The 27,271-nt window shown below is 38.8% G+C and overlaps 1 protein-coding gene across 3 annotated transcripts in view; it reads right to left on the minus strand.

Annotated features, from left to right (window-relative positions):
• Positions 1–27,271, minus strand: part of pth2ra (parathyroid hormone 2 receptor a) — a 57,904-nt gene that overhangs the window by 6,945 nt on the left and 23,688 nt on the right. For all 3 annotated transcript variants that reach the window (XM_079618318.1, XM_079618319.1, XM_079618317.1), the window contains 4 exons: positions 24,080–24,233; positions 17,041–17,101; positions 11,217–11,283; positions 1,223–1,317 (listed from right to left, as the gene is read on the minus strand). In XM_079618318.1, coding sequence (XP_079474444.1) covers positions 1,223–1,317; positions 11,217–11,283; positions 17,041–17,101; positions 24,080–24,233 — 377 coding nt within the window. The remainder of the gene's footprint in view (positions 1–1,222; positions 1,318–11,216; positions 11,284–17,040; positions 17,102–24,079; positions 24,234–27,271) is intronic.

Genomic DNA, 27,271 nt, shown 5'->3' on the forward strand with positions numbered 1-27,271 from the left:
AGTAAAAAATTTAACATCTCCATTTGTGTTCAACAGAAGAAAGAAAGTCATACAGATTTGGAATGACACGAGGGTGAGTACATTTTGACAGATATATAGTTTTTGGCTAAACTGCCCTGTTACGCGCTATTAATGCAGTTTCACTTAACACTTTTTGATCTCTGTGAGATATCTGTGTAGGTTGATGACGTACAGCGTGAGACGTAGTTGTGATATTATAAATTCAAAAAGTTTGTCTTTAATCCTATTTTTATGAACGCCACCCTACACGCCTCCGTGTGGCTTTAATCTGAACGAAGACAAGCGCAACATCTTAATGGCTACGCCTTGCTTGCCCAGGAAGACAGGTAAAATGTCTTGCAAATTAGTCATGAAAATAATCATGAAAAATAACTGGATAAGAGCAATGCTATAAGACCATGAGGTGTAAATCCTCTTTTAATTGAAGCCCGGGTAGGTTTGATCAACCAAAGTGTTCAAGGGAGCGTCGTACGAGTCAAACGATGTGACATACGAGCATACAAGCCAAGGTCATTCGCATTAAAGATTTATTTCTATTTCAAATTGTGACAAGGAATCAGCCAGGGCTCTCTTTGGCTTAGCATAACGCACTGTTTGCAAACACGACTTGTCTGTTTCTTCATGTCTGCCCTACCAGCTGTGCAAGCTGACACCTGGGGCTCAGCATGCCACTAATTAGCGGGATACAGCAATGATCAAATTGATTACTGTTATTAGCGTGGCAAAATGACATCCATTGGCATTGTTTTGCTACAAACTGGAATCGTTTAGGGCACATCCAGAATAACAAGTTGACATGCCAAAGCCCGAATGTGCATTGAAAGGGTTTAAAAGCATTTATTCAAAGCCAGGTAAAAATGGAAGCCAAAAATGTTTCTTTCCACATGTAAAAAGATCAAATCTATAACATCCAGCGGCCTAAACATGCGACACTGATTGCAGTAACCGATGGAATGATGGAAAACACAACCTGAATCAAACCGCGTAATGAGTAGGCGTTGGAAGGGAAGCTTGTTATCGCATCTCATAGCCACAGGCAATTCTGCCTCCAAGCTGTGAGATGAAAGGTTTTGCCTAAATTACATAAGGAAATAAAACGTTGCTACAGGGACAGCTTCCACTCTCAGCAATCTGATACCAGAGACGATGCCACTGTAATCGCACCGACTATTCAGGCTGGTACAACACTGAACGCACAAACCTGTACTGTTTCCGAGTATCGTATCTGCCTGCGTTGGTCTCGCGGATCTTGGTTGCGAGCACCCGCACGATATTCACGAACAGGATGAAGTTCAGCTGAAAAAGAGAGTGCAGAGAGGATGAACTAAGTAAAAGGTGACAGCTAATTCAATCCCTTCTCCCACCTTAACACAATCCACCCAATTTGTGTAACTGAAAAACTGTAATAAGGACTGAGGACTAAGGATTTGATGCATTATGGATAACTGGACAATAAAGCATGTCGCAGGAGGTCACCAGCAGATGACCGTACAAGTGATTTGCATGGCTGTCTTCTCCCAAATGAGCTGGGATGTCATTTGAAAAATGCTAATTTCCGTCTGCTTAATCACAATGAGTGGGATGAACAAAAAAACAAAAACAAATGCATTCTGGGAGCAGAAAATAAGGTTCAGGGTATATATTTCAAGTTATGGTATCTGTAATTCAGCATTTCACAAACAAAAAGGACTCCGTTATAGATGCATTATTGGTGTGTAAAGTTATGCCAATATTCATTTATTTTGTTTCCTGTACTTATCAGCTAAAAAAGTGTTTTGAAAGCAGATAAAGCTAAGATTGCTAGGCTGAGCATGAATAATTAATGAACATGAGTACATACAAGAATCAGTGTTATTGAACAACATGAATTATGATGCAAACTGCATGATTAATGAACACTCAAATGCCTCCAAAAGGCTAAAGAACACACAATTATTTAATGCTATTACATAGCATTTCAAAACAACATTTCAGTAACCACAAAAGTCAGTCACTTTATTGTAGATTTAAATGTCAGAGGTAATAAAACTTGCTAATAAATGTTTTGTTTGAAAAACAAATCTGTAAGATAACTGATGTTCAGCTGCAGGGGCGGCAAAAGACGATTTGTGCAAGGTAAAGCTCAACAGTCTGTTCTCTGAATACCTTATAAAAATTAAAACTGCACACATACACAAAATAAAGTTCAAATATTCTTTACACAGAGAAAAATGACTGTTTGCAGAAATATCTCTTTTTGACAAAAAACACATTATTCTCCACACAAAGCTCTTCTCTGACATGCAAAAGGAAAACAATGTTATTCCCAATCACGGCAATCACACATTTAACTGACCTCTTCTGCAGAATATTACCCCCTATGTACCATCTGTTCAGTGGGAGTATGGAAAAAAAAATGGAAATGTGCTTTAACAGTTTGCAACATATGAATCATCATTGGCCAGATTTTACTCTCATTATACATCTGACTTTCCTATTATATGTTATCCAGCCATCCACAACAGCCACAATGGGATTGAATAATATTAATAGCGTTACATTATATATGTGTGTGTGTGTTGCATCAGAATATATTGTTATCTCAGTATTTTAAAACTGAAAATCAGCAATGAGGAGATTATTCAATGCTTAATTTTTGAGTGTGTGTAAATGTGTGAACCTGAATGACACAGTGTGAAATATCATCATCTCAATATCTGAGTAGATCAGCATGAAATGGGGCAAAGCAGTGATTTTCTGTCTTATTTCAGGGGAAAAATTGATGTAATTTAAAGTTAGAATCATCTCTTTAAAACCACAAACACTAATTTGTATCGCCTCGTGTGTGAGACTTGTAAAGAGTCCAGCTGGGCTGCCTGGAGCAAGTTAAGGCTGTGGATAAAATAAAATCGTGCTGAGGCATCTTTATCATCCCGATGGAATAATACATTTGCTTGATGTGCACAAAGAGATAAGTGAACAGTTGGATATAGGCCTACACGATTAAATTTCTCATCAGTATGGAGATTATTTACAACTTCAACCAATGCAAACGAGTCTATTTACATATTTGCACAGATAAGATCCACACATAAACACATCCCTCAAATGTTTGATTCCGTGATACCATAAAAACTGCATGTATAATCCCCTATATAATACATTAAAATAAAATATATATTTAATTAACTTAAATTACATTTACAAATACGTTACAAAACCATATGGATATCAAAATAAAAAAATATATAAAATGTCAACTTGAGGCCTACAACCACAAATTGGAATAGTAGAGATGACCTAAACGACTTCAAAGGTTCTGCAGCACAATACTTTATTTATTAATTTTTTTTGTACGATGAGGAATAAAACAAAATTGTCGGCTACATGTAATGTGTGTCACAGACGATACAGGAGGCAGACAATGTGGTAAGTGTGATCGTTTATTGACAGAATGCACGGAACCAGATGGAGCATATGAGCGAACAGGAAGTTAAGGAACCAAGGTGACTTAACTGAAGAATCTCTGTCCACAGAAGTTTGGTAACGGATCACAGAAGGATGACTGAAGACTGAGGAAAGCAGGCTAATCTTCGAGGGAAGACTGACGGTTCGCGGAGTCTCAGGTGAGTGTAGCGATGAGTCTGTATGCCAAGAATGACGAGACCAGACGAAGACTGAAGGGTGAAAGCGGATATATAAAGGAGAGCAGTGATGAGGGATAGCAGGTGACGGTGATGAGGATGAAGAGATGCAGGTGAAGATAATTAATACTCTGGGGATAACGAGCGAGTGTGAGGAGGGAGTGATGATGAGGATGGTGTAGATGGTGGAATCCTGACAGTACCCCCCCCTCCCGAGGCGGCTCTTGACGCTTGAGAAGAGGGGTGTTGCCGGCGGCGAGGTCTACCACGACCCCTGGGAGCTGGACGATCAGGGTGGTCTGCATGAAACTGGGTGAGGAGAGCTGGGTCCAGGATGTCTTCGCGGGGGACCCAAGAACGCTCCTCGGGGCCATAATCCTCCCAGTCTACTAGATACTCCAGCCGGGGACCTCGTCGCCGTGAATCCATAATGGTGCGGACACGGTAGATAGGTTCGTCTTCTACTGGAACGGGAGGAGGAGGTACGTCACTGGGTCCTGGATCTGAGGGAGGAGAAGTGACAGGATCAGAGAAGGGTTTTAACAAGGAGACGTGAAATGAAGGTGCAATCTTGTAATGAGGTGGAAGGTTGATCCTGTAAGTGACGTCATTCAGCTGCCTCTGCACGGTGAATGGTCCGATATATCGAGGACTCAGCTTACGGCAGGGCAGGCGAAGACGGATGTTACGGGTTGAGAGCCACACTTTCTGACCAGGTTGATACTGGGGAGGGTCTGTCCGGCGACGATCGGCTTGGGTCTTGTGCCTTCGCACTGCCTGTTGGAGGTGCACGTGAGCTGAGTCCCATACCCTCTCGCTCTGATGGAACCAATAGTCGACAGCTGGAACCTCCGAGGGCTCACCCGACCAAGGGAAGAGAGGAGGTTGAAATCCCAGGATACACTGGAATGGGGTGAGCCCGGTGGTGGATTGCCTGAGAGAATTCTGAGCGTATTCGGCCCAAGGGAGGTAACGGCTCCAGCTGTCCTGGTACTGGTGGCAATACGATCTGAGGTATCGTCCTATCTCCTGGATCTTCCGCTCAGTCTGGCCGTTTGTCTGAGGGTGATATCCCGAGGAAAGACTAACAGTAACCCCAAGTAGTCGGAAGAAGGCTTGCCAAACCCGAGATATAAATTGCGGACCTCTATCAGACACTAAATCTTCGGGAATTCCGAAATTTCTGAAGACGTGGTGGAATAGGGCTTCAGCAGTCTCCAAGGCGGTAGGGAGTCCTGGTAATGGGATCAGCTTGCAAGCCTTCGAGAACCTCCACCTCGACGACAAACGGCAGATCAGGATTCGGATGGACGAGGATGGGAGCGGTTAAGAAAGCATCCTTTAGTTGTTGGAAAGCTTGGATGGCTTCGGAGGAGAAGGACAGAGACTTGGGCTGGCTTTTCAAGGAGGAGGTCAGAGGAGCACTGATAATACTGTAATTGTTGATGAATCTTCTGTAAAAGTTGGCAAATCCGAGGAATCTTTGAAGCTCTTTCACTGTAGAGGGCTGCGGCCAGTTCCTGATGGTATCCACCTTCCTCTGGTCCATTTGCACTCCATGCTGATCGATGATATAGCCCAGGAACTGTACCGAAGTGGTGTGAAATTCACACTTCTCCAATTTCAAGTACAACTGGTGGGCTCTCAGTTTCTTCAGGACCAGAGTGACATGGTGTCTGTGTTCAGAAAGGGACGATGAGTAGATGAGGATATCGTCTATGTAAACCACAACAAATCTATTGAGATACTCTCTGAACACCTCGTTCATAAAGCCTTGGAAGACTGCAGGGGCGTTGGATAACCCAAAGGGCATTACCATGTACTCATAATGGCCGGAGGGCGTGACGAATGCAGTCTTCCACTCGTCACCCCGACGAATACGGATCAAATTGTATGCGCTGCGCAAATCCAACTTGGAAAATATACGGGCCCCTCGTAGTTGTTCCAGAGCTGCTGGGACCAGAGGAAGGGGATAACTAAATTTGACTGTTTGGGAGTTGAGATGGCGATAGTCAATACACGGCCTCAAGCCTCCGTCCTTCTTAGCCACGAAGAAGAAGCTGGAAGCGGCAGGGGAAGTAGATGGGCGGATGAACTGCTGCTGAAGGGCTTCTTCCACGTACTCCTCCATGGCCTTCTGCTCCGGGATGGACAGAGGGTAGATACGGCCTTTATGTAGAGTGGCTTCAGGTAGCAGGTCGATCGCGCAGTCCCATGGCCGATGAGGTGGTAACTTAGTCGCCAACTGCCTGCTGAACACATCCTGGAACGCCCTGTATTCCGCAGGAATCTCTACCTGATGCTGGACCTCTGGACTCTCAACTGAAGTCGAACAGACTGAGAACTTGGGTTTTTGTACTGGAGACGAAGAAAGGGAAATAGGGGCTCTCGGGTTCCTCTTGACCGGAGCTAGACAGGCATGAGTACAGTTTTCTCCCCAACGAAGAACCTCCCCCGATTTCCAGTCAATAGTGGGTTGATGTTGGACCAACCAGGGGCGTCCCAGGATGAGCTCAGCAGTAGACTCCTCCAGCACCATGAACGAGATGTCCTCAGCGTGTAAGCAGCCAATGCGGAGCGTTAATGTTGGAGAAACATGACTAATTCGACCTCGACCTAGCGGCTTTCCTTGAATAGTTTGGATTCTGAGTTCTTGATGAGTGCGGTACTTACGGACGTTCAATTTTTGGAGGAGCTGGGTTGAAATGAAGTTCCCCGCTGAACCAGAGTCGAGGAGGGCTTGCGCTGAGACACAGACATCAATCAGAGGTTAACAGATGAACCGTGGTACGGTTTAAGGATTCAACTTTAGGAGGGATCTGAATGGAGCTTACCGCAGGGTGTGGAGGTCGAACAGGGCAGGAGCCGATGAGATGATTGTCGCCCCCACAGTACAGACAAAGGTGACGCTGGATGCGACGTTGACGCTCAGAAGGAGAGAGATGGGTGGAATCCACTTGCATGGGTTCAGGTGCTGAAGGAGAAGCCGTGGGGGCCGCAGACGGAGGACTGACAGTGGTGAATGGATTGTCACAGGCAGATAAGAGTTGAGAAACTCTAATGGTTTTTTGGATGAGGTTCTCAACTCCCATGGAGTCATCATAGACTACCAGCAGCTGACGGATGTTAGGATTCAGGCCGTGGCGGAAAGCAGTAATCAGGGCAGTCTCGTTCCAACCACTAGATGCCGCCAGGGTGCGAAACTGGAGAGCATACGTACTAACTGAAGACCTTCCTTGACGGAGATTGAAAAGCTGGTCATGAACTGAGAGATCAGAAACCGCCTGGCCAAAGACTTCCTTAAAATGAGAAATGAAAGCTGACAGAGACTTTATCACTTGAGAATTTGAATTCCAGAGAGATTGTGCCCATTGGAGGGCTCTGCCAGACAGTAGAGAGATAATAAAGGCCACACGGGCAGAATCATCGGTAAACTGATGTGCTTGCATTTGGAAATATAATGAAACCTGAAGCAGAAAACCACTGCAGTCCTCCGCCTCACCACTAAATGGCGCTGGTCGGGCCATGGGACTCGCAGAGGCAGCTGACGCAGCAGCGGGTGTTTGCGGAAGTTGGTGTTGGCGCGCAGCGTGAAGGATTGCTTCGGGGAAGGTGGGTGGGTTATCCGGTGAAGATGAAAGGATTGACTGGCGTACAGCTTGAACTAGTTCAGCAAACGGGTCTTGAGACGGATTCCCCACAGGCTCCGTAGGATTCTGCATCTTTTGGTCTGGTCTTCTGTCACAGACGATACAGGAGGCAGACAATGTGGTAAGTGTGATCGTTTATTGACAGAATGCACGGAACCAGATGGAGCATATGAGCGAACAGGAAGTTAAGGAACCAAGGTGACTTAACTGAAGAATCTCTGTCCACAGAAGTTTGGTAACGGATCACAGAAGGATGACTGAAGACTGAGGAAAGCAGGCTAATCTTCGAGGGAAGACTGACGGTTCGCGGAGTCTCAGGTGAGTGTAGCGATGAGTCTGTATGCCAAGAATGACGAGACCAGACGAAGACTGAAGGGTGAAAGCGGATATATAAAGGAGAGCAGTGATGAGGGATAGCAGGTGACGGTGATGAGGATGAAGAGATGCAGGTGAAGATAATTAATACTCTGGGGATAACGAGCGAGTGGGAGGAGGGAGTGATGATGAGGATGGTGTAGATGGTGGAATCCTGACAATGTGTTCGATATCTATCCACCGGCTCCACAATTGCAATTATTGCAAGTAGTACAGTTTAATATTACAATAGCTGTTTACAGTAAGTGTAAAAGAAGTAAATAGTGGTACTATTTGCTCCAAGTAAAAAATAGTAAAGAAAAAAAAACTATTATTTAAACTAATTGACAGATGCTATTCATACAAAGTGTAAAGCCTGTATTATCGTTGCCAACAAGGCTTATTATTTGCACTAAATGTAAATAGACGCTGCAGATGCCGGCCATACCCATCAATAGTCCTGGCTTCGCTTTTTGATATTGTTACAAATATTGTCACTTGGCATCAGTACAATCAAAGTCCTTCAGAAAGTTTGTAACCCAAGAAAAAGATTTGTTGATACTGTAGTCTGGTCCTGTCGAGAGTCATCTGGAGTCAGAGCATGTGTCCTGCTCACAGGGGTCATGATGGCATCATCTAGGTGAGCGGATGTGGCCAGAACATAATTGAAAGCTGCTGGCACCTCAAGCTGAGTCAAAGGAAAGTACCCAGTGATTGAAAGCTTTTTCTCTTTTGTTGCAATAGATTTGAGTAAAAAATTTAAAACTTTTTCTATTTTTACAGAGAATACAGAAAATAGTGAAGAGAGATTTTTGTTATCCTTTTCACACCCTCATGTTGTTCCATACCTATGACTTTCTTGCTTCTGTTGAGCATAACAGAAAATATCTTTGGTCACAAAACCGTTTTGGCCATCATTGACTTCCACCGTATGGACCAAAAAAATGATTTTTTTCTCAATATTTCTGTATTTTCATACAGAATAAAGTCATAATGGTTTTGTACAACATGAGGGTGTGCTAATTCTCATTTTTGAGTGAACTTTCCCTATAAACTAACAGTGATTTCATCCATTTCATCCACAAATGTTGGTTTTCAACAATCACAAAACTATTGAGTGATGTTAAAAGACTTGGAATATAGTGCACAAGTCTATTTTACATACTTCTATTTCCACATTTGTGGAGCTTAATCTAACACCATTCAATTTCATTGCACAGAAGATGCAACATATTTTGTTCTACAAAAAGAAAGTTCAATTATGACAGAATATATGTCTATGGTTGAACAAACCTGTGGAAAGTTGTTAGAATTAGAGAGTATACCATCACATTTGGTTAGATGTTTTGACTTGCGTCGCTTTGGGGAAACTATCGAGTTCTTTCTCATGACTCACTCGCCTGGCCGAGTCAATTCAGTCACTTCAGTGAGATGCGTTAGCATCTGTGGATCCATCACTCTCACAGCTCTCGAGTCAGTTTATGGCAGGGCACTCAGGAATACATCAGCAGTGACCCTCTCTGCCACCTGGGTGGAAGTAGATTGCCCAGAGAGCAGCTACACTAGCAGCATGCAATCAATGCCAGCTGTGAAGGCTGGGGCCTTATAGAAACCATGGTGTCATGTGACCAATCACCAACCTGCTGAACCACGCGGACTGGTGAAAGACAAATCTGTGCCAAAGAAATCTGAATCAGTACGTCACTTTTCAAAGTTAGCTAGAACTGGATTTTAGAGTGGAAAATGGGTGTTCAATTTCAATGGCCTTGACTGAGAAGCAGCTGCAATATATTGAATCACAATATATATATATATATATATATATATATATATATATATATATATATATATGCATTTACACTAGTTACAAAGGAGTTACAAAGATTGTTTTAAGTTTTTGAAAGAAGGCTCTCATGCTTAACAAGCCTGCATTTATTTGATCAGAAATACACTAAGTATTGTGAAATTTAGCAGTTTAAAATGACCTTTATATTTTAATATATTTTAAAATGTATTTTGATGGCAAAGCTGAATTTTCATCAGCCATTACTCCTGTCCTCGGTAACATTTTAGAATACTGTTCCTTCATTAATTAATAACTACATAGGAACAAATAAGTAATAATATTGCAATATTGTAATAGTAATGCAATATTAACAATCTATTAACAAAAACTATAAGAAACAAGAAACTCTGATAAACGAATTAGCAGGTAGGGTTTCACTTTATTTTACATTATGTGCACTTACAGTACGTGTATTTACAGTGTGTTTACCTAAGAAAGTACTGGTTTATATAAGGTAACTAAATGGGTTCAGGTTAGGTTCAGGGCTAGAATGTAGTTATTACCCAGTTTTTGTAATAACTAAAATAAGTAAATAGTATGTACATGGCAGCCATCGGGGGAACAGGACTGTAAAATAAAGTGAGTAAAATCAAGTTACCTAACACATTCACTCAGTTGATATGGTAGTTCACCATTAGCTATTCAGTAACTACTGTTTTTGCATGCCTCCCAGAGAACTAAATTATATAAAGTGTCATAATTAATGTGAAACTATTCAATATCTAATGCAGGATAAATTAACGTTTTTAACACTACTTTCATTAACATTTAACCACTTACATAATAATTATGTAATAATATGGAAATAAGTATTTTCATTAATACCTATTGTTAGAATGATGGTTAGGGTTGGGGTAAGTAGAATAAGTTGACATGTACTTGCAAAGCTACTTATAGTCAACAGAATGTCTGGTAGGGTACAATCAAAATTAAGTGTTAGTAGATATTAAACAAACTAGAGTTGGTTGACATGTTGCAAAGTTACTTATAGTAAAAAAGTGAAAAAAAGTACATTGAACAAAAGTGTACCGGTACCCTGGTTTTAAACACCAACCAAAATCAAATTAACAGCTAGACAGTAATTTCTGAGAAAAGGTCTTGAGTCGCCACTTGGTTTTATTTTATTTTTTAAATGACGCAACAGCATTACTTTTTAAGTGTGATTTTTAAGTGTTCGAATACTTTTCGGGGCCACTGCACATCACTTGTATGCTTGGCTAATATGAACTTGGCAGTTGACTGCTTGAGAAGTTAAACCAGTAGCTGTAAACCATCACTTAAATTTAACAGTGCTGAATAAATCCCCAGTTTTATATAAAAAATATATAATTTTTAAATGAACAGAATGAACTAGAATGGAGAACTTAGGTTAACGTACGGGACCCCTGCTGAGACACTTCAGTCTCTCTGACTGTGCCCATTTCTGAATCATGTTATCGCCTGCATCCAGTAATTGACAAAACTGGAAGAAACACACGCACACTCACATTGTAATTATGGTAATGTTCTTGCCAGTTCTTCTGACATTTGCCTTCTTTGGCAAAGTTCTTTTCATCTTGCAGTGTTGAATAACAGAAAAGAGAAAAGTTAGGCTGAAGTTAGACAATTTCTCCCTCCTCAGAGAAAATTGCCTCAGTCTTTGAACTGTTTCTCAGGCTGCCGCTTCGTTCTCACGCCGTGTTTATTAAGGGACTGACAGTTTTTCACATCGCTTTTACTCACCCCAATGGCTGTCAGAATGGGGACCTGGTAGATCCATTTGATGTTTCCTGCGCTCAGCTCCCAGCATCTGAGCAGATAAAGACAGATCGAATGATAAATGAACTGGCACACATGGATTATGATGCGCGATGGGTATTTTAAAAGGCACAGATCGAGTGGGAGAAAAGCAGATAAATTTCCAGTCCCAGAGGCAGTGCTACCACAGTAATGATATACTGTACTTCACAGTACATACTGTATAGATCAGAAGGACATAGTTTAGTCTCTCTAGCTCTTCTTGAAGTCACTGACCCCCTCCTTCACTTTGAGCAAGCTCAGGCGCTTTATAAAACTCATTTCCATTTGTTTACCGCCAATTTGTTACGCCATTCATAATCCAATTGACTATGATGCTCACTATGATGTGCAGCTGAATGGATAATCTACCGTGCAGAGGATTTTGTCCATAAATAGTATATACAGTAAGTACTCAGAGGGATGCTGAATGCATGGCCAGTCTGGAGCAAAACTAAAGAGTCATAATGAACATTTGTTAATAATTATATTCATTATGACTTGAATTGATTTTTATTATCCTCATTTAAATTACATTTAGTGCCATATACAGTTACTATATATGGGTACTGCCGGCAGAGTATCATGTGATAGTCCACTCTACTTTCATGTAAAAGAACAAAGAAAGGAGTAACAAGGACTAATTACAATGAGACTGAGTCACTGCTTTGTATATAACAATAGTAAATAAAAGACTTTGATGCAGAAAGATATCAACAGGGAAACACTGGTGAACCATATTTGTGTACAAGGCAAACAAATGAGCAATGCTACCCATAAACAACAATAATAAAATAATCCCATCCTCGGATCACTGCTGGTAAATTCTCAACACTGCTGACCGGGAGAAACCCACAAGCCTTGCCTTTTCAGAGACACTCCGACCCAGTCACCTGACCCAGCAATTTGGCCCTTGTCATAGTCGCTCAGATCTTTATTCCTGCCCATTACAATAACTGATTGTTTGCTAAGCATTTAATCTACCTAGACCTTATATGGCCTTGGTAGGAAATGATCAGTGATATTCACTTCACCTGATATTCACTTCACTGGTCAGTTGGCTCATCAGTGTATTCAATTTTAGTGGTGAAATTGTATATGACTACCAACTGAATATTACTTTCTAGCCCCTCCCATTCCGAGGACATTTTAACTCCTACGGTGGCCGTATTATATCAAATCTGCCGGCAGTCGCGAGTAATATCCCCCACGCATTTGTCACGGTGCCACTGAGTGTAAAAGCGTGAAAGGCGAAGCTTGAATTTCCAGGTATGTCCCTCTTTGGCAAATGTATTTTCAAGATGGAGGCGCAATATGGCTGCCGCCATTCGAGTGACTCGCTCGTATGTACCGGTATTATAAATGGCAGATTCTACGCTTACGAGAATACTTGGTTAGTTGGTAGAAGTAATTATACATTAATGAGCACATATAATTTTGAAAGAACAAAGTGTTTTTTGCTAAGAATCAACTTAAAAATTACACAGTGTAGCGTTTCTTTATTTATTTCTGAGAATCAGTTATTACTCACTGTTTTAATGCATCAATTCAAAAAAGCAATTATCTTGCATTTTACCTTCTTTAAAATGTTTTACTGATAAAACACGCATATAAATAACTGCTTATTAATTAGTATTGTTTATATAAATATTGTGTATTCATATAAATAACGAAACAAATTTGTACTGAATTTGACTTCTTGCATTAAACAAGTTTAATCTACTTGCCAATGTTGCTGCTATAGGTCAAAATGATGGTTCCTCTGACAAAGAAAGCAAACATAAATATTGAGAGGGATATATATGCCGAATATCAGTCGAATATCAAACACCCAGACAACATTTGCATTTACTAAATTGGCAGCCAGTGTGTTGTGATGCTCAAGGTACACATTTTATCAGAATGTGTATTCCCCGATGACCTCAGCTTTGTTAGCGCAACCAGTTAAGCTACATGAATGCAGATCAAGACTTGAGACTACATGTAATCTTCTTCACATTTGCTTTTCAGAGTGGAGCATCTTATGGTTCAGCAAAAAGCCATTATCACTCAGAACTGAGAAATGTCAAGGTACTTTACAGAGCTCTCACTTCTTGGCTTGCCAAAATGAGCATTTCATTTGTATTTTACTCAGGTGGAATAAAAGATCAGTGAGTCATAAAGTAGAAGCTATTTTTATCTTTAATAAGGAAGTTAATTCAAATAAATAAATAAAAAGTTGGGAAATTCTAATTCATCATACAGTATTGTCAGTCTCAAAAACCATTCAACATATTAAAAAACAATCATTATTATTCACTGTATTTAGTTTAGATTAGATTACTAAAAATACTAGTAATTGTTTTTCAAACATGTGTTTATTTATAAAGTTTTATAAAGTGCATATGACAAAAAGAGCAATAATTTGGAATATTTTCATAGTTTAGATTCAATTATAGATTATTCAACAGATAGTTCCAGTCTACTAATACATTTGATTAGTGAAACAGTGTTCCATGAAGAAATTACTTTATTTCTACTGAAAATAGTTCCAAAAGAAGCTAAGAAACACACAGACTGGAACAGTAAATGGAGTGCTTCTTGCTCAGTGATGAGAGAGAAAAAACAAACACTTTGCTGCTACTTCAGAATGTCTCAGGTTACGACTGTAACCCTTGCTCCCTGAGAAGGGAACGAGATGACGCTTTGGGAACGCTTCTGCGTGACTGCGTCTGAAGCACGTGTGTGAAATAAGTCCAATGGCGAAACGGTACATCACAGGCAGGTGACGTCATGACCAGGAAACATAAAAGTGCATCCGGAATGCCCGGAATTAGCTTCAAATAGCCAAAGCAAGTCGATCACATGGTAACCCGAGATGTTCCCTTTCGAGGGAATTCGTGTTGTGTCAATTACACGTTGGAAATGGAAATACCTAAACCATCATGCTTACAAGTGCATGTCTGTATGAATATTACGAGCACAACTAATACCGGTACATAAGAACTTGTGAATCTGGGGCAGAGCCCAGATCCAGGTTATAGAACCTAAAGAATGTGAGCGGAGATGACCAGCCCACCGCATTGCAAACATCTTGAAGGGAAACTCCCAAAAGTAAGGCATTGGAGGCCGCCATGCTGGCCAGAGACCTCATAAGCAAGAGAAATAGCCTCGACTATCCACTTGCTTACTGTCTGCTTGGACACAGGAAGTCCTTTCTCAGGCGATCCAAAGCAGACAAAAAACTGATCAGTTTTCCTCCACAGGGCAGCTCTGTGGACATAAGCATCCAGAGAAAGCACACGCTTCTTGGCATTCAGCCTTAAGGCCAACTTTTGCATGTGGGCGAGAATGACATCTCGGTACTGAACCACCATATGCTCCGATTGAGCTAGTATAAGCAAATCCTCTATAGTCTATATAATTCAACATGCGGATGCCCTGGAATCTCAACGGAGCCAGAGCCAATTCCACGCATTTTGTGAAAGTGCAAGGTGCTAAAGCTAGACCGAAAGAACCCGATACTGTGTCCGGTGAGGATCACAGTGTCCGGTGAAGGTATCACTTGAATGCTGCCGTCTGTTTCTTGGCCTCGTGACACCTCTCGACGACCTAGCGTCGCCAAAGAGGCCAGGAGGCAAGAGCGGAGCATCAAGCAGAAAAGCTTTGTCTTTTTCTTTGATATTAGAAAGACTTAGCCAGAGATAACTCTCCATGACCACCAGGGCTACCATAGACCGGACGATTCCTCTGGCCATCTTCATAGTGGCCTGGAGAGACAAATCTGTGGCCCGACGGAAATCTCAAATACCACCAGGCCCCACCCCCTCGCCTTCATCGAGGTCTCTCAGTGGGTCGGTCTGGTATGCCTGCAGAATAGACATTGTGTGCAGACACGCACCGGCCTGACCTGCTGCCGTATTCACTTTACCCACCAAAGCTAATGATCTTCTGAGTGGCTTCGTGGGTGGCCTTCAGGGACGATGTCGTACTACATACTCTTTCAACCCCCTCATATCAGAATATACTTGGATATGGGCGCTGAAAATATGGAAGAGTGTGGTTTATTCCACAAACTTCTTTATGGAGGTCAGGAAAAAAATGGAAGGCCCCGGGAAGTGGGTAATGATTTTGGGGAAAGAAAGGGCTCGTCCAGTTTTCTTTTCAGACGAGAGCTTTGCTTCTTTTGTTTTAACGTTAACATGGCAAGAGTTATCACCTCCATCAGCTCCTCATTTGCAGGGGACAGAAGTGACGAGTCTTTAATATTCCCTGCCTCAATCCTCAGCACATCCACCTCCTCAGAGCTAGACAGCTGAAGCACCGGGCTCTCTCCCCAGGCGGAAGAAGCCACAGCAAGGGCTTCCGATCCCAGCGAGAGAGTGCTGGATTCCTCGGGTGACGAGAGCCCGTCTCTAACCACTCCGCGAGATCCATCTGTAAACCCCACAATCTCCACCTCCGTGCTGCCTCAGCAGTGGTGCCAGAACCACGGGGAACGCGAAGCTGAACACTGACAGGCAGGAGCGGCGCGTGCGAAGCGGTAGTCTCTCGCAGTGCTCACAATCAGCTCCCTGCTAATGCATTAAAGTTATTTTGTTTGCCTCGTTCTTTGTCAGATCTTCTCCTGTGTGCCGTCCAAACAGTTAGGAAAATATAATAATAATAATAATAAAGCTCATGTCTAATGTTAATATCATTCCAAAACCGTATTGCAAAATATAAATTTCAGAATTTGTGAAATTTTCTAAGAATTTTAAATATTGATTTAATATTATACCATATGACCCTCTCTAAACATAACATGCAGCGTGACTTTTTTCTTTTCTTTTTTTTTGAGATACAATAAAGATAAAGATACAATCTGTGATAAGCTAAACTAGGCCAACTTAACAACACAAGTAAAAAAAGAAACACCACAGCTAAAACAAAGCCTTATGTTTAAAGAATGTTCTCCCCAGAGAAGCAGCAAGTTGTTGCTTGAAGACATTTGCTTTTGTACCATGACTAACAGCATGTAAGCTGCAAGAATACAAATTGTGCTCTCGGTGGTAGTGAGACAATGGCATTCAGCAAGTGTTTGAAAATAAAACAGGGAAAAGATCATGCCTCTAATGCCCTTAATGGCATAGTCTTACATCAATCTGACATGAAAACACTACTTCATTTTGATGATCTGGTGATAACTAGCTCGAACATAGAAGTGGCTATTTAACATAAAAACACAAACATTTACAGATGAAGAGAAGTACTAACTGATCAAATTAGTTCACTATAACTAGAAAATGTGCCCTGTGTTGTCACGTCATCAATGAGCTATCAATGAAGACCTAGTGAGGGTTGAATATTTTGAATACTAGTGAACTAGTGAGGGTTGAATATTTATGATATATTCATTACGTTGTTGATCATTTAAAATTAAACAATACAATGACCATTTTAATGCACTTCTTTTATTTAGCTGGTTCAATTTTATTAGACTAGCTTTTTATTTGCTTAATTAAAAAAGAAAAACAAAAGCAAAAAAAAAACAAAGGGAAAGATGAATACTATATTTTTTCCCCTGGCATTAAACTTTTTGAATCTAGATATCTTGGATCTATAGATATCAAAAAGCTATAAAATTTAGATTTTATTTTTTTTGCTCTCTCACCAAGCCTTTTATGTTTTTTACCCACAATATTTTTCATGAACAGTGCCATACGAAGGCCCTAGATGACGTCTGCCATCATTTCTACAAAGGCGATTAGGACAAGAGGTCAAGTCTATGAGAAAGAACACATGAAATCACCTTGCATCCGCCACCGTTGCCCTGACAACTGCCCATGCAGCAACAAAAAGAGCAGGAACACCTGAAATGAAACACAGGGGGAAAACGTATTTCAAAGAAAGAACTGCTAGCAAACATTTTACTGTAAGTGAAAACATGGTAAATCTAGTGGTTATATTATATATTTTTATAATATTATAATGTCACAGTCAAGAAATGTATTTTTTGACAAATATGCTTCTGTTCACCATTTTACAAAAACATACCTAAAGAGAGTAAATAAAATGTGTAAAGCCTTCATATTATGTGGACTATCCAAACAAGAATGCAACAGTACTTTGTTTTCCTAATTTAGCATGCATGGCAGTAAACCACAAGAAATGATGTGAACAAAAGCTAACATCATGTAAATGGATGTTAAAATGTCTTAAGATATTTGGGGAGGCACTGAAGCATGACCCTGATCCCAGAGATTCAGGAGCACCCGCGGAGGCTTGCACTCATAGATGGATGTCCTGTAGAGTAACAGTGATGAAAAATGCAGCTTGTTTACTTATTGCCAATGATGTGTTTTTCATTCTGAACACTGGACAGGAAGAGCATCTCTTCTGTCTGGTACGTAGGAAACTTGATTGAATATTTGGTTTCTGACAAAATTGCTATTATTATTTTTTTCACTTTTGAGTGGCTTGTCTCGATTCACAATCAGCCTTTGAAATTGAAAGCTGGTCAATAGTGTTGGAGGTTTCACTTCTATACACGCGCAGCCTGGTGGACAATCTTCATTGATTTTACATTCCATCAGTAAGAGCAGAGTGTGAAGGTTGAATTAGTAGAGCAAGCACAGCTGCACATAAAATATTGCAATACTCACAACATAATGGGAGACATAGAGTTTAAATGAGGACAAATTGTTGGTGCGCGGAGCTCCACAGGGTCAGTATTCATGGTCGGGCTACTATAGCCAATCCTGGTCACTCGTGTCAATGCCAAATGAAAATTTCATTGGTGCCAACAGTGCAAATCCTAAGCTGTGGACTATGTGAAACATGTATACAGTGTTGGGAAGTAGCGTCGCTACAAGTAGTGACGCTAGTTAACTACATTTCTCAGTAGCGCTGTTTTCTGAATCAAATAGCTTTTCAGTAGTGAAGATATTTTTTGATCAAGTAGTGCAGTAGTGTCCACACTATACATTTTTCCAAATTTCTGAAGCTCAAGCTCAAATCAGAAATATAACTGCAAAGTATCACTGGATCAGTAAGTTACAGTGACTTTTTCTTCTTCGTGTTTTTCAGCGGTTGTCAACCATAGGGCCATATGATTTCATTCCTGCGATGCGGAAAACATGGACGAAATCTCGGAATCCAGGCATAAAAACAGAATTTACTGTATAACACGGGATTTATCAGATCTTGGATGAAAATTAGGTCAGTGACTATTTAAATAGGAATCATGCATGTTCTGCGTGTCACGAATGAATGGAGCAGACGCGCGGTTTCATTTAGCCTATAGGCCTACCACACACTCACACAATGAAGTACGCATGACGCTCGCGATGTTTTCACTTTTCAGCCTACATGAGGACATTTATGCATGAACTTCATACACAGCCGCTCTGAGAGTCACTTCAGCAGCATTTTAGCTTGATTTGAGAAACTATCGTCATATCATAAAAACACAGAGAGACCCAAAGGTCTACACGGCAATTCGTTAAACTAAAAGGTTGGTTTAACCTTTGAAGAAGGTTTTGCAATTACTATTTAATTAAACCATTAAAATGTAATTTATTTAAAAAATTTAAATAAATAAAAACGGGAAAAAAATATTTTGGAAACGTATTTCATAGGGCCCTACAACCAGCTTTTTGGTGCATTGCCACCACCTTCTCTAACATCGCGCAAACTCAATCCTTGGGCTGATACATTAGAAATTTACATAATGGAAAAATGCACACACTCACCTGGTTTTGTTATAGTTTTATAAAGTTATGTTTGTTTTTGTTTTTTTGCCAAATTGGTTTGGAACAGTTGTTGAATAAACAATTGAACTGACAAAGTATGCTTGCCTAACTGTTTGACTGACAGTGTTATTGGTCACTGACCACGTTAGGCAGTTTTGATATGCTTTTTGCAGTTTAATGTGTGATTATCGTGTTATTTTACATTTTCGTAGGCAATCTTAAAATTCTGAAAATGTAGTCAATGCGGGGAAAGAATTAAGATTTGAAGTACATTCCTACATACATGTATGTGCTGACCAATCTAAAAGTAGCGTTTCATTATGTAAAGTTAGTAAGTTGTTATGAGCCACCACAGTCATCAAAAAAATAAGTTTATAAAAGTCAAAATAAAGTGTTATTTTAGGTTAAGGTTACGGAAATACACAGTAAAACATCCTGATGAATGAACATACCTGCATGCAATCCCTTTCCCAGTTAAAAGATGGCAGTGCATTCGTTTGGCTCTGTTTTATGCAAACCAAACCATAACCAAACAAAAATTTGTCTTTAAAGCATTTTTCTGCTTTTGCAAAATCCATAATAATGATGTTATTCAACAAATTTTATTTTGAAGTTATTTTAACAGCTGTGGTTAATCTTGAGTGGCTCAGCCAAAAAAAAAATGCTGCTTCCTACTGATGAGATGCATGGTTTAAACTTTGGTGAAACCAGGATCATATCATGCATATCAAGAAGCAAAACAGCCTGGATCTGAGGGAGAACATGTCAATCGAGGGTGCCCTGTTCTCAGACAGCAGTTCCCATGGTGATGAGGGGTTACTGTGGGAGTCTGGGATTATTTTGTTGAAATAATATGTGCCTTGACTCATACACTATCTTTCACACCTTCACACATGACGACCTTGGATATGCCAATACAACCTACTTTTCACTAGGACATTTAACCTGTAAAAAGTAGGTGAGCAGTCAGTCTAAAATAAAACTGCATTTCTAATTGTATGAATATCCCACTATCATATAATTTGTACTTTCATCTATCCTATCTATCTATCTATCCTATCTATCCTATCTATCTATCTATCTATCTATCTATCTATCTATCTATCTATCTATCTATCTATCTATCTATCTATCTATCTATCTATCTATCTATCTATCTATCTATCTATCTATCTATCTATCTATCTATCTATCTATCTATTATTAATTCTTTATTCCAGACCCTCAGGTCCATATCACAAAGTAAAAGAAACAGTAAGAAAAGAATAACATACAACTGTTGTAGTCCAGCACTATAAGGGAAAGAATAACTAGATCATCAACATCAGATGTTTACGTAATAAGACTATCACCCATTAAACATCTGGTCTTACATTTATTTAACTCAATAGAAAGATCATCCATATGCAAATTAAAAAGAAGAGGAGATAATATTCCACCTTGCCGAACCCCATTTGTCATATAAAAGGGTGCCGATACCTTCCTACCCCACCTGACTATGGATTGATGTATATACCAATAATGTAAAATCCTAATCAAATATGGGGGAAACCCCTCTGTCTTGTAACGTTATAAACAGCTTGGTGTGATTAATGCGATCAAATGCCTTAGAAGCATAAAAAAATAAAAAAAATAAAAACACAAATAAATAAAGTTCTGCCTATTATACTTACTAACCACTTGCTTTAATGAATATATGCCTAAATCAGTTCTATGTTTTTTTTAAAACCAAACATGATCAACATGATCAAGCTAAAAAAAAAAAAAAAAAATACATAAAAGTAGTTTTCCATGACTTTTTTTTACATTTAATCAATAATAAAATGTATATTGTTATTTAAAAAAAAATTACATTTATCCCAAAATTTTAATTTGTTATAGTAAATATAAAGTCTGTGATCTATTATTTTGTCAATATTTGACTATAGTGTAAATTGTCTCTCTAATTGTATTTATTTTATCAGCATATTTTTGGAAATAATACAAAAATCCGAATTAATCAAATAAATAATCCAAATACATTTAATTGGATGTATCATAACCCGGAGGAACCCGGATTCATGATGCATTATATGGAAATGTGCACACAGCCAACCTGATAGACTCCTTTTCCATGGGGAAACATGATAGTTTTGGAAAAACATGAATGTGGGTAAGTAATTGACAGAAATGTCCTTTTCTGGCTGAACTATTCCTTTAAATGATTTGATTGTGTAGTACTTTCACAGACTTAACCCTTAGGTCATTAATAAGCCATGCCTAACGCATTCAAGAGAATGTAGTGAGCAGACGCTCCTAGAACAGGGAATCTGCATATCAAAGGTACCTCAATCTCTGCCCTTCCACTAGGAACACATCAAACAGGAATGACAAATAAATAAAGAACACTTCAACTTGAAACCACTTGAAAAGGAAGCAACCTCTCAAAACAAACTGCAGTGAGCTATCATTGTGCGGTTTCTCCGTGTGGGAGCGGAGGAAAGGGTATGAATACCACTTGCTATAAATAATAGCTTATTGGTTTCCATGTAGACATTTCTCAAAGGAATACATAAGATACATATTCAAAGGCAGCCATGGGGGGGGGGGGGGGGGGGGGGGGGGCATCTGTATGTTTTATAATGTTGAGCAAAAGAAAGAAAATAGCATTTCTTTCCTAGATAAACAAGACCTTCACATGGCAGAATACACAAAGGGTGGCCAACAGCCAATATCCCTATTGAATTGTCTGCTGCTTTGACCATCATAATGAATTGAATACAGAGAATGGTTCTGCTGTCAACAGTTAAGACTGTTGCTTGAGACCTGGTTAATATGTAGTTCTCAAATATCCCTGTAAGTTATTGCATCTGTGTGGTTTGATGGTGTGGTGTGAAGGTTTAGCGGAAACAAGTGATATATTTGGAGCTCATTAAATCTCTCTCACAAAAAAAAAAAAAAACAGTTGATTATTTGTTTAACGTTTTTATCTTTTCAGCAAAGGAATGTGTAATGAGAAACATAATTAATGACATAATGATATCAAGAATATTTTTAGATGCTGGTCACAAGTTATTTTTTATTTTAACTTTCGCCACTTTTTATCAACTCTTTAACTTCACTAGTTCGTATGGTCCTGCAGACTGCATTTTTAATAGCACATTCTACATCTCCCAAGTAATACATCATGAAAATTGCATGCACAAAATAATTAAATGTAACCATTTAAGACCATAGTTTCCAACAGTTAACCTCTCATATATTAATCCACTCAATTATAAAGTGGAGTCATTTTTCTCTTATTAACACAAAGTATTTTTATATTAAATGGACTAAAATAAAATGGAAAGTAGCTCCAGATTACAAATTAAATAAACAGAGCAATTCCAAGAGGGTCCTCACACCATCGGTGCTCGGGCCCTAATTAGTTTTTCTTAGTCGATTGGATCAAAAGTAAGGTCAATGGCTTGAAACAATTTACACAGCTATTTAAACAGGCTCTTCATTTAGCCAAACAGTTCGATTTCATTTTATAATGAAGTATTGCATTCTTGTCAGCTAACACTTTTATCACCAGCCAGTACTCACATTAAAACTATTAGTTCTCTACTGATTACATAAGAACACACTGCTTTACTACTGAAAAAAGCACATTTATCTAATGTCCATAATGAAGATACATGATTCTGTATACTTGGTATAAATATATTATACCAAGCCTCACAATTATGTTTGAGCAAAGAATTTCCTCCACATATTACAATGTTTTGTCAAGCTATATGTTAAAGAAAAAAGCAGTGAATACGGAGTGATGCTCAATATCTCTGCAGGCTATCTCTTGTGCTTGGACAAAAATGACTTACTTCATAAAAGCTGCATTGAAAGGGAGTGAAGAACCCCAGAAATAGAGAATATTGAACGAGCACCATGTGATATAAAATACGTAATACGTCACAGATCATGATTTGTATGCTTAATTGAGTGGCTCTTTAGTTTTTGCCCCGCTACTCTATTTACTTCCTCCCTGTGGTTTCCATCCTCTCTATTAATCTCTTCTCAGTAAACCCCTCTTCTTGTTCTACTCGCTCTTTCTCCAGGGTCCTCATTGTTGGTTTGCGCTGGGTTTTCACGTCCATTCATGGAAAAGTCAATTGAGTAAATTGCTTTTCCTGTGTGGTGCGTATACTCTTTCGTACAATGTGATTTCATTTGTCAACATGCTATAGATCAAAGTACATTTCGTGGAGGGAAATATATGTGACCCTGGACCACAAAACCAGTCACAAGTCGCATGGGTATATTTGTGGTAATAGCCAACAATGCATTGTATGGGTCAAAATGGTAGATTTTTCTTTTATGCCAAAAATCATTAGGATATTAAGTAAAGATCATGTTCCATGAAGATATTTTGTACATTTCCTACAGTAAATATATAAAACATTTATTTGTGTGAGTGAATGCAGCACAATCGCAAACATAAATGCACAAATTTAAAGGCGATTTTCTCAATGTTTAGATTTTTTTGCACCCTCAGATTCCAGATTTTTAAATAGTTGTATCTCAGCCAAATATTGTCCTATCCTAACAAACCATACATCAATGGGAAGCTTATTTATTCAGCGTTCATATGATGTATACAAATCAATTAAAAAATGTTTACCCATGTGACTGGTTTTGTGACTGGTCACATATTTATTATAAATTCTAAATGCAGCTTTGGTAAGCATTACACATTTATAAAACCTTAACAACCCCTATATATATATATATATATATATACATACACACACACACACACACACACACACACACACACACACACACACACACACACACACACACACACACACACACACACACACACACACGTCACAAAACATCCAGCTAAGGCAGCCAAAATGAAAATATAAGTGAAAAATTATTGGCCTTGTTCTTTGAGGAGAATACAATTACATGTCATCCAACTGTCCATGAACAAAGCTATAAACCCAGCAGATAAAAACCAGTAGCAACAGCAGCATTTCATTTACCACGAAATGTTACAAACCCAACAGAAGCAGGAATGTACACAAATTGCCTCTTTCAGGAAATTGACTATCATGACATTGACATACTCACCCCACCCAATCAAAGTGAAGCCCCACAGGTATTTCGAGTCAGACAAGAAGGCCATGAAGATGAGACTATGCAGGTACAAGCCCTCCACCAGGATCCAGTAGTAGTTTGTAGCCAGGAAATATATGAACAGCAAGACGGTCACTTTACAACCCATCTGAAAAAGAAGAGCGTAGCAAAAAAAAAAAGTCAACACCCATATCAAAACATGGCAGTTTCAATTATATAGAGCCAAATGTTTAGTTAATCAGTAAACATACTGGCTGGGAAGCAATACTTCAGCTGTGACAAACTATTTCCTACTCGTGGTTGGAGGCCACCTCAATAAAGAGTTGAAAACAGTCCTCTGTTGAGGAGCCTAAGTAGCCATATATTTTCTTATATATTATGAAGAATGCTTCAAATTTTGAAAGTCAAAACAACTTTGTCTTTCACTGTATGGTCCCAAAAAATATTTTGTGTTTCTCACTAGAAAGAAAGGGTGACCTGTCAGATTTAAGTCTTCTCTTCCATTCCGCTCATCGTTCATCATGAATCCTCTTTTAGAATAATTAGCTCACTAACTTCATTTAAGATGACACTGTCACTGTCAGTGACAGAAACACTCTTTAGGACAGTAAAGTGTGACAAAATGACAACCTTTCACTACAGTCAGGTGACTGGCTGATTGCTGTAGGTAGAGAGCTGCACTTTAATGAAGCTATTAGCTCATTGCCATGACAGATCTGTGTGGTTAATGGCCATGAAGCATTTCCAGACCAATGAACTGAATTAAAAGGGATTTCACATCACAATCATCATCAAAGCTTACAGATGACAGATATTTCTCTCTTATTTTTCTAGCCTACCTCGGCCTAGACTCTTCCGCACAATCTTTGTATTGTCTCAGGCAACTTTTTGAAGTCATACAAGGAATCTTTTTCAAGGACTATTGAAAGACTTATTATGTATGCTGGGTACTTGCTTTTATCGAACAGTTGTAGGTAGATGATGTGGGAATAATGATAATTCTGGGGAGAATTTTTGAGGGAAATCAAAAGAACTGACTCAATTTCGATGGATATTCTCTTTGAATTAACTGATCATGTGGTGATTTGACAAAACAATCAGAGAAAATAAGTCTTCTGAACCTTCAGTTTTCTGATTTTGATAAAGGGCATAATGCGTTTCAAAAATGTTATATGGAAATTCTTGTATAATAAAAATTAATGTTATAATTTTGTTTGTTTGTGGGTTTGTCATAAAGTATTTGAGTGTTCTGTTTTAACAAGAAAGTGAAGTGTCCAAAGTAAAAAATGTACCACACTACCTGTTTTAGTAATCTAAATATTTACCTTCTTAAAAGAAGAGCAACAGCTAGTCGTCGTAATATATCAAATATACACAAAATGTTCTTGTTGCTGTATTATTTTTGAAAAATATATATTTGTATGCAAACTACTGGCATGAAATAAAGGGTTTTTGTTTGTGAGTTTGGCAAGCATTTAAGCGTTTCAGTTTTGGCAAAAAAGGATTGTCAAAAATGTTTTCCCTCTGAACTAAAAAAATCTTTAACTTTCAAATAATTTTGATTTAAAGATTTCAAACAGTCTGTAATTGTCTCACTGCCATCAAAGATTAGAAATAAGTTATGTAACAATTGTAAAAAAAAAAGAAAAAAAAAGAAAAATGTGGTAAAAACAACTTGGTATTCCAAATATCCCATAAATACATTTCCAGTAGCACCTACTGTATCGTCATGTCCTGTCAGTCATCTCAGTCAAAAGGTGTTGACAATGATATAAGATTACTGTATTGGAAGACTAATGAGAGCATCAATAAAGTTCAAAAGAGGCTCAGTCAGTAATTCCAGACACTATCGGTCTATTACATTAGCACAAAAAACACTGTTAATAAATGTCATCGATTTAAATTTTAAAGTTATTAAATGTTGCACTGGGCTAAACTTGATTTTGTTCATTTATTTGTACAACTGGCTATAAACTCTTTCATTAAGAGGAAGTGATTGAATCCCATTTGTTTTCTTTTTAAATAAAGCAAGTAGCTTCTGGATTCTAGGGGAGGACACATTCACGTTCTTTTTCTGACTTTGGACAGATAACAGTGAAGGTAGAAATTCTTAATAAGAAATTCTTATATTGTAACGTTTAGGTCAAGAAGAAGATGGACAAGATTCAAAAGGTCCAAAACAAAGGTATTTATTAAATAAAACAAACTCAGAATAATCCACAGGATAAAGCGGAAGAACACAGCATGTAACACACGGCAAAACTGAACAAAATGAGGAACTAAAATGCGCAGTGATAATGAACTCAAGGGCGAACAGGTGTACTAATTAAATTAGTATTCTTGGAAACTGATGACTGGCAGGAAATAAGAACAAAGGAAGCATGTGACTGAAGATAAACAAACTAAAAGCCCATGAAAATTAAACTAACTAAACACAACTGTGACATCTATATAGTACACACATTAAATTGAATTCAATCAAAAGTGACAGTAAATATTGTTATAATGTTACAAAAGATTTATATTTCAAATAAATTAAAAATATTAAAAAATAAATGTTCTTTTCAACTTTCTATTCACCAAAGGATCATGAAAAAAGTGTACTACTGGTTTCACAAAAAATATTAGGCGGCAAATAAGAATTTTTTTTTAGCACCAAATCAACATATTAGAATGTTTTCTGAAGGGCCGTGTGGCACTGAAGATTGCTGTACACCCTTTAACAGTTGTGCTGTGAGAGAAATTTGTTCATGCAGTGCCTTCTGGACATAATCAATAATAATGACTGTGAGGTCAAGATCTTTTGTTAAACGTTTCACATTACTGGGTGCAAAATACACTATATATTCAAAAGTATTGAGACACCCCTCCAAATCATTGAATTCAGGTGTTCCAATCCCTTCCATGGCCACAGTTGTATAAAATCAAGCACCTAGGCATACATCTGTGAAAGAATGGGTCGCTCTCAGGAGTTCAGTGAATTCAAGCATGGTACCGTGATAGGTTGCCATCTGTGCAATAAGTCCATTCGTGCAATTTCTTTACTACTAAATATTCCACAATTAACTTTTATTGGTATTATAACAAAGTGGAAGCAATTGGAAAATACAGCAACTCAGCCACGAAGTGGTAGGCCTCTAAGACACATTTTGAAGCAAATAATTTGAATCATCTTTTATTCTGTGC

This window comes from Phoxinus phoxinus (genome assembly GCF_949152265.1).
Source record: "Phoxinus phoxinus genome assembly, chromosome: 7".
Taxonomy (NCBI): domain Eukaryota; kingdom Metazoa; phylum Chordata; class Actinopteri; order Cypriniformes; family Leuciscidae; genus Phoxinus; species Phoxinus phoxinus.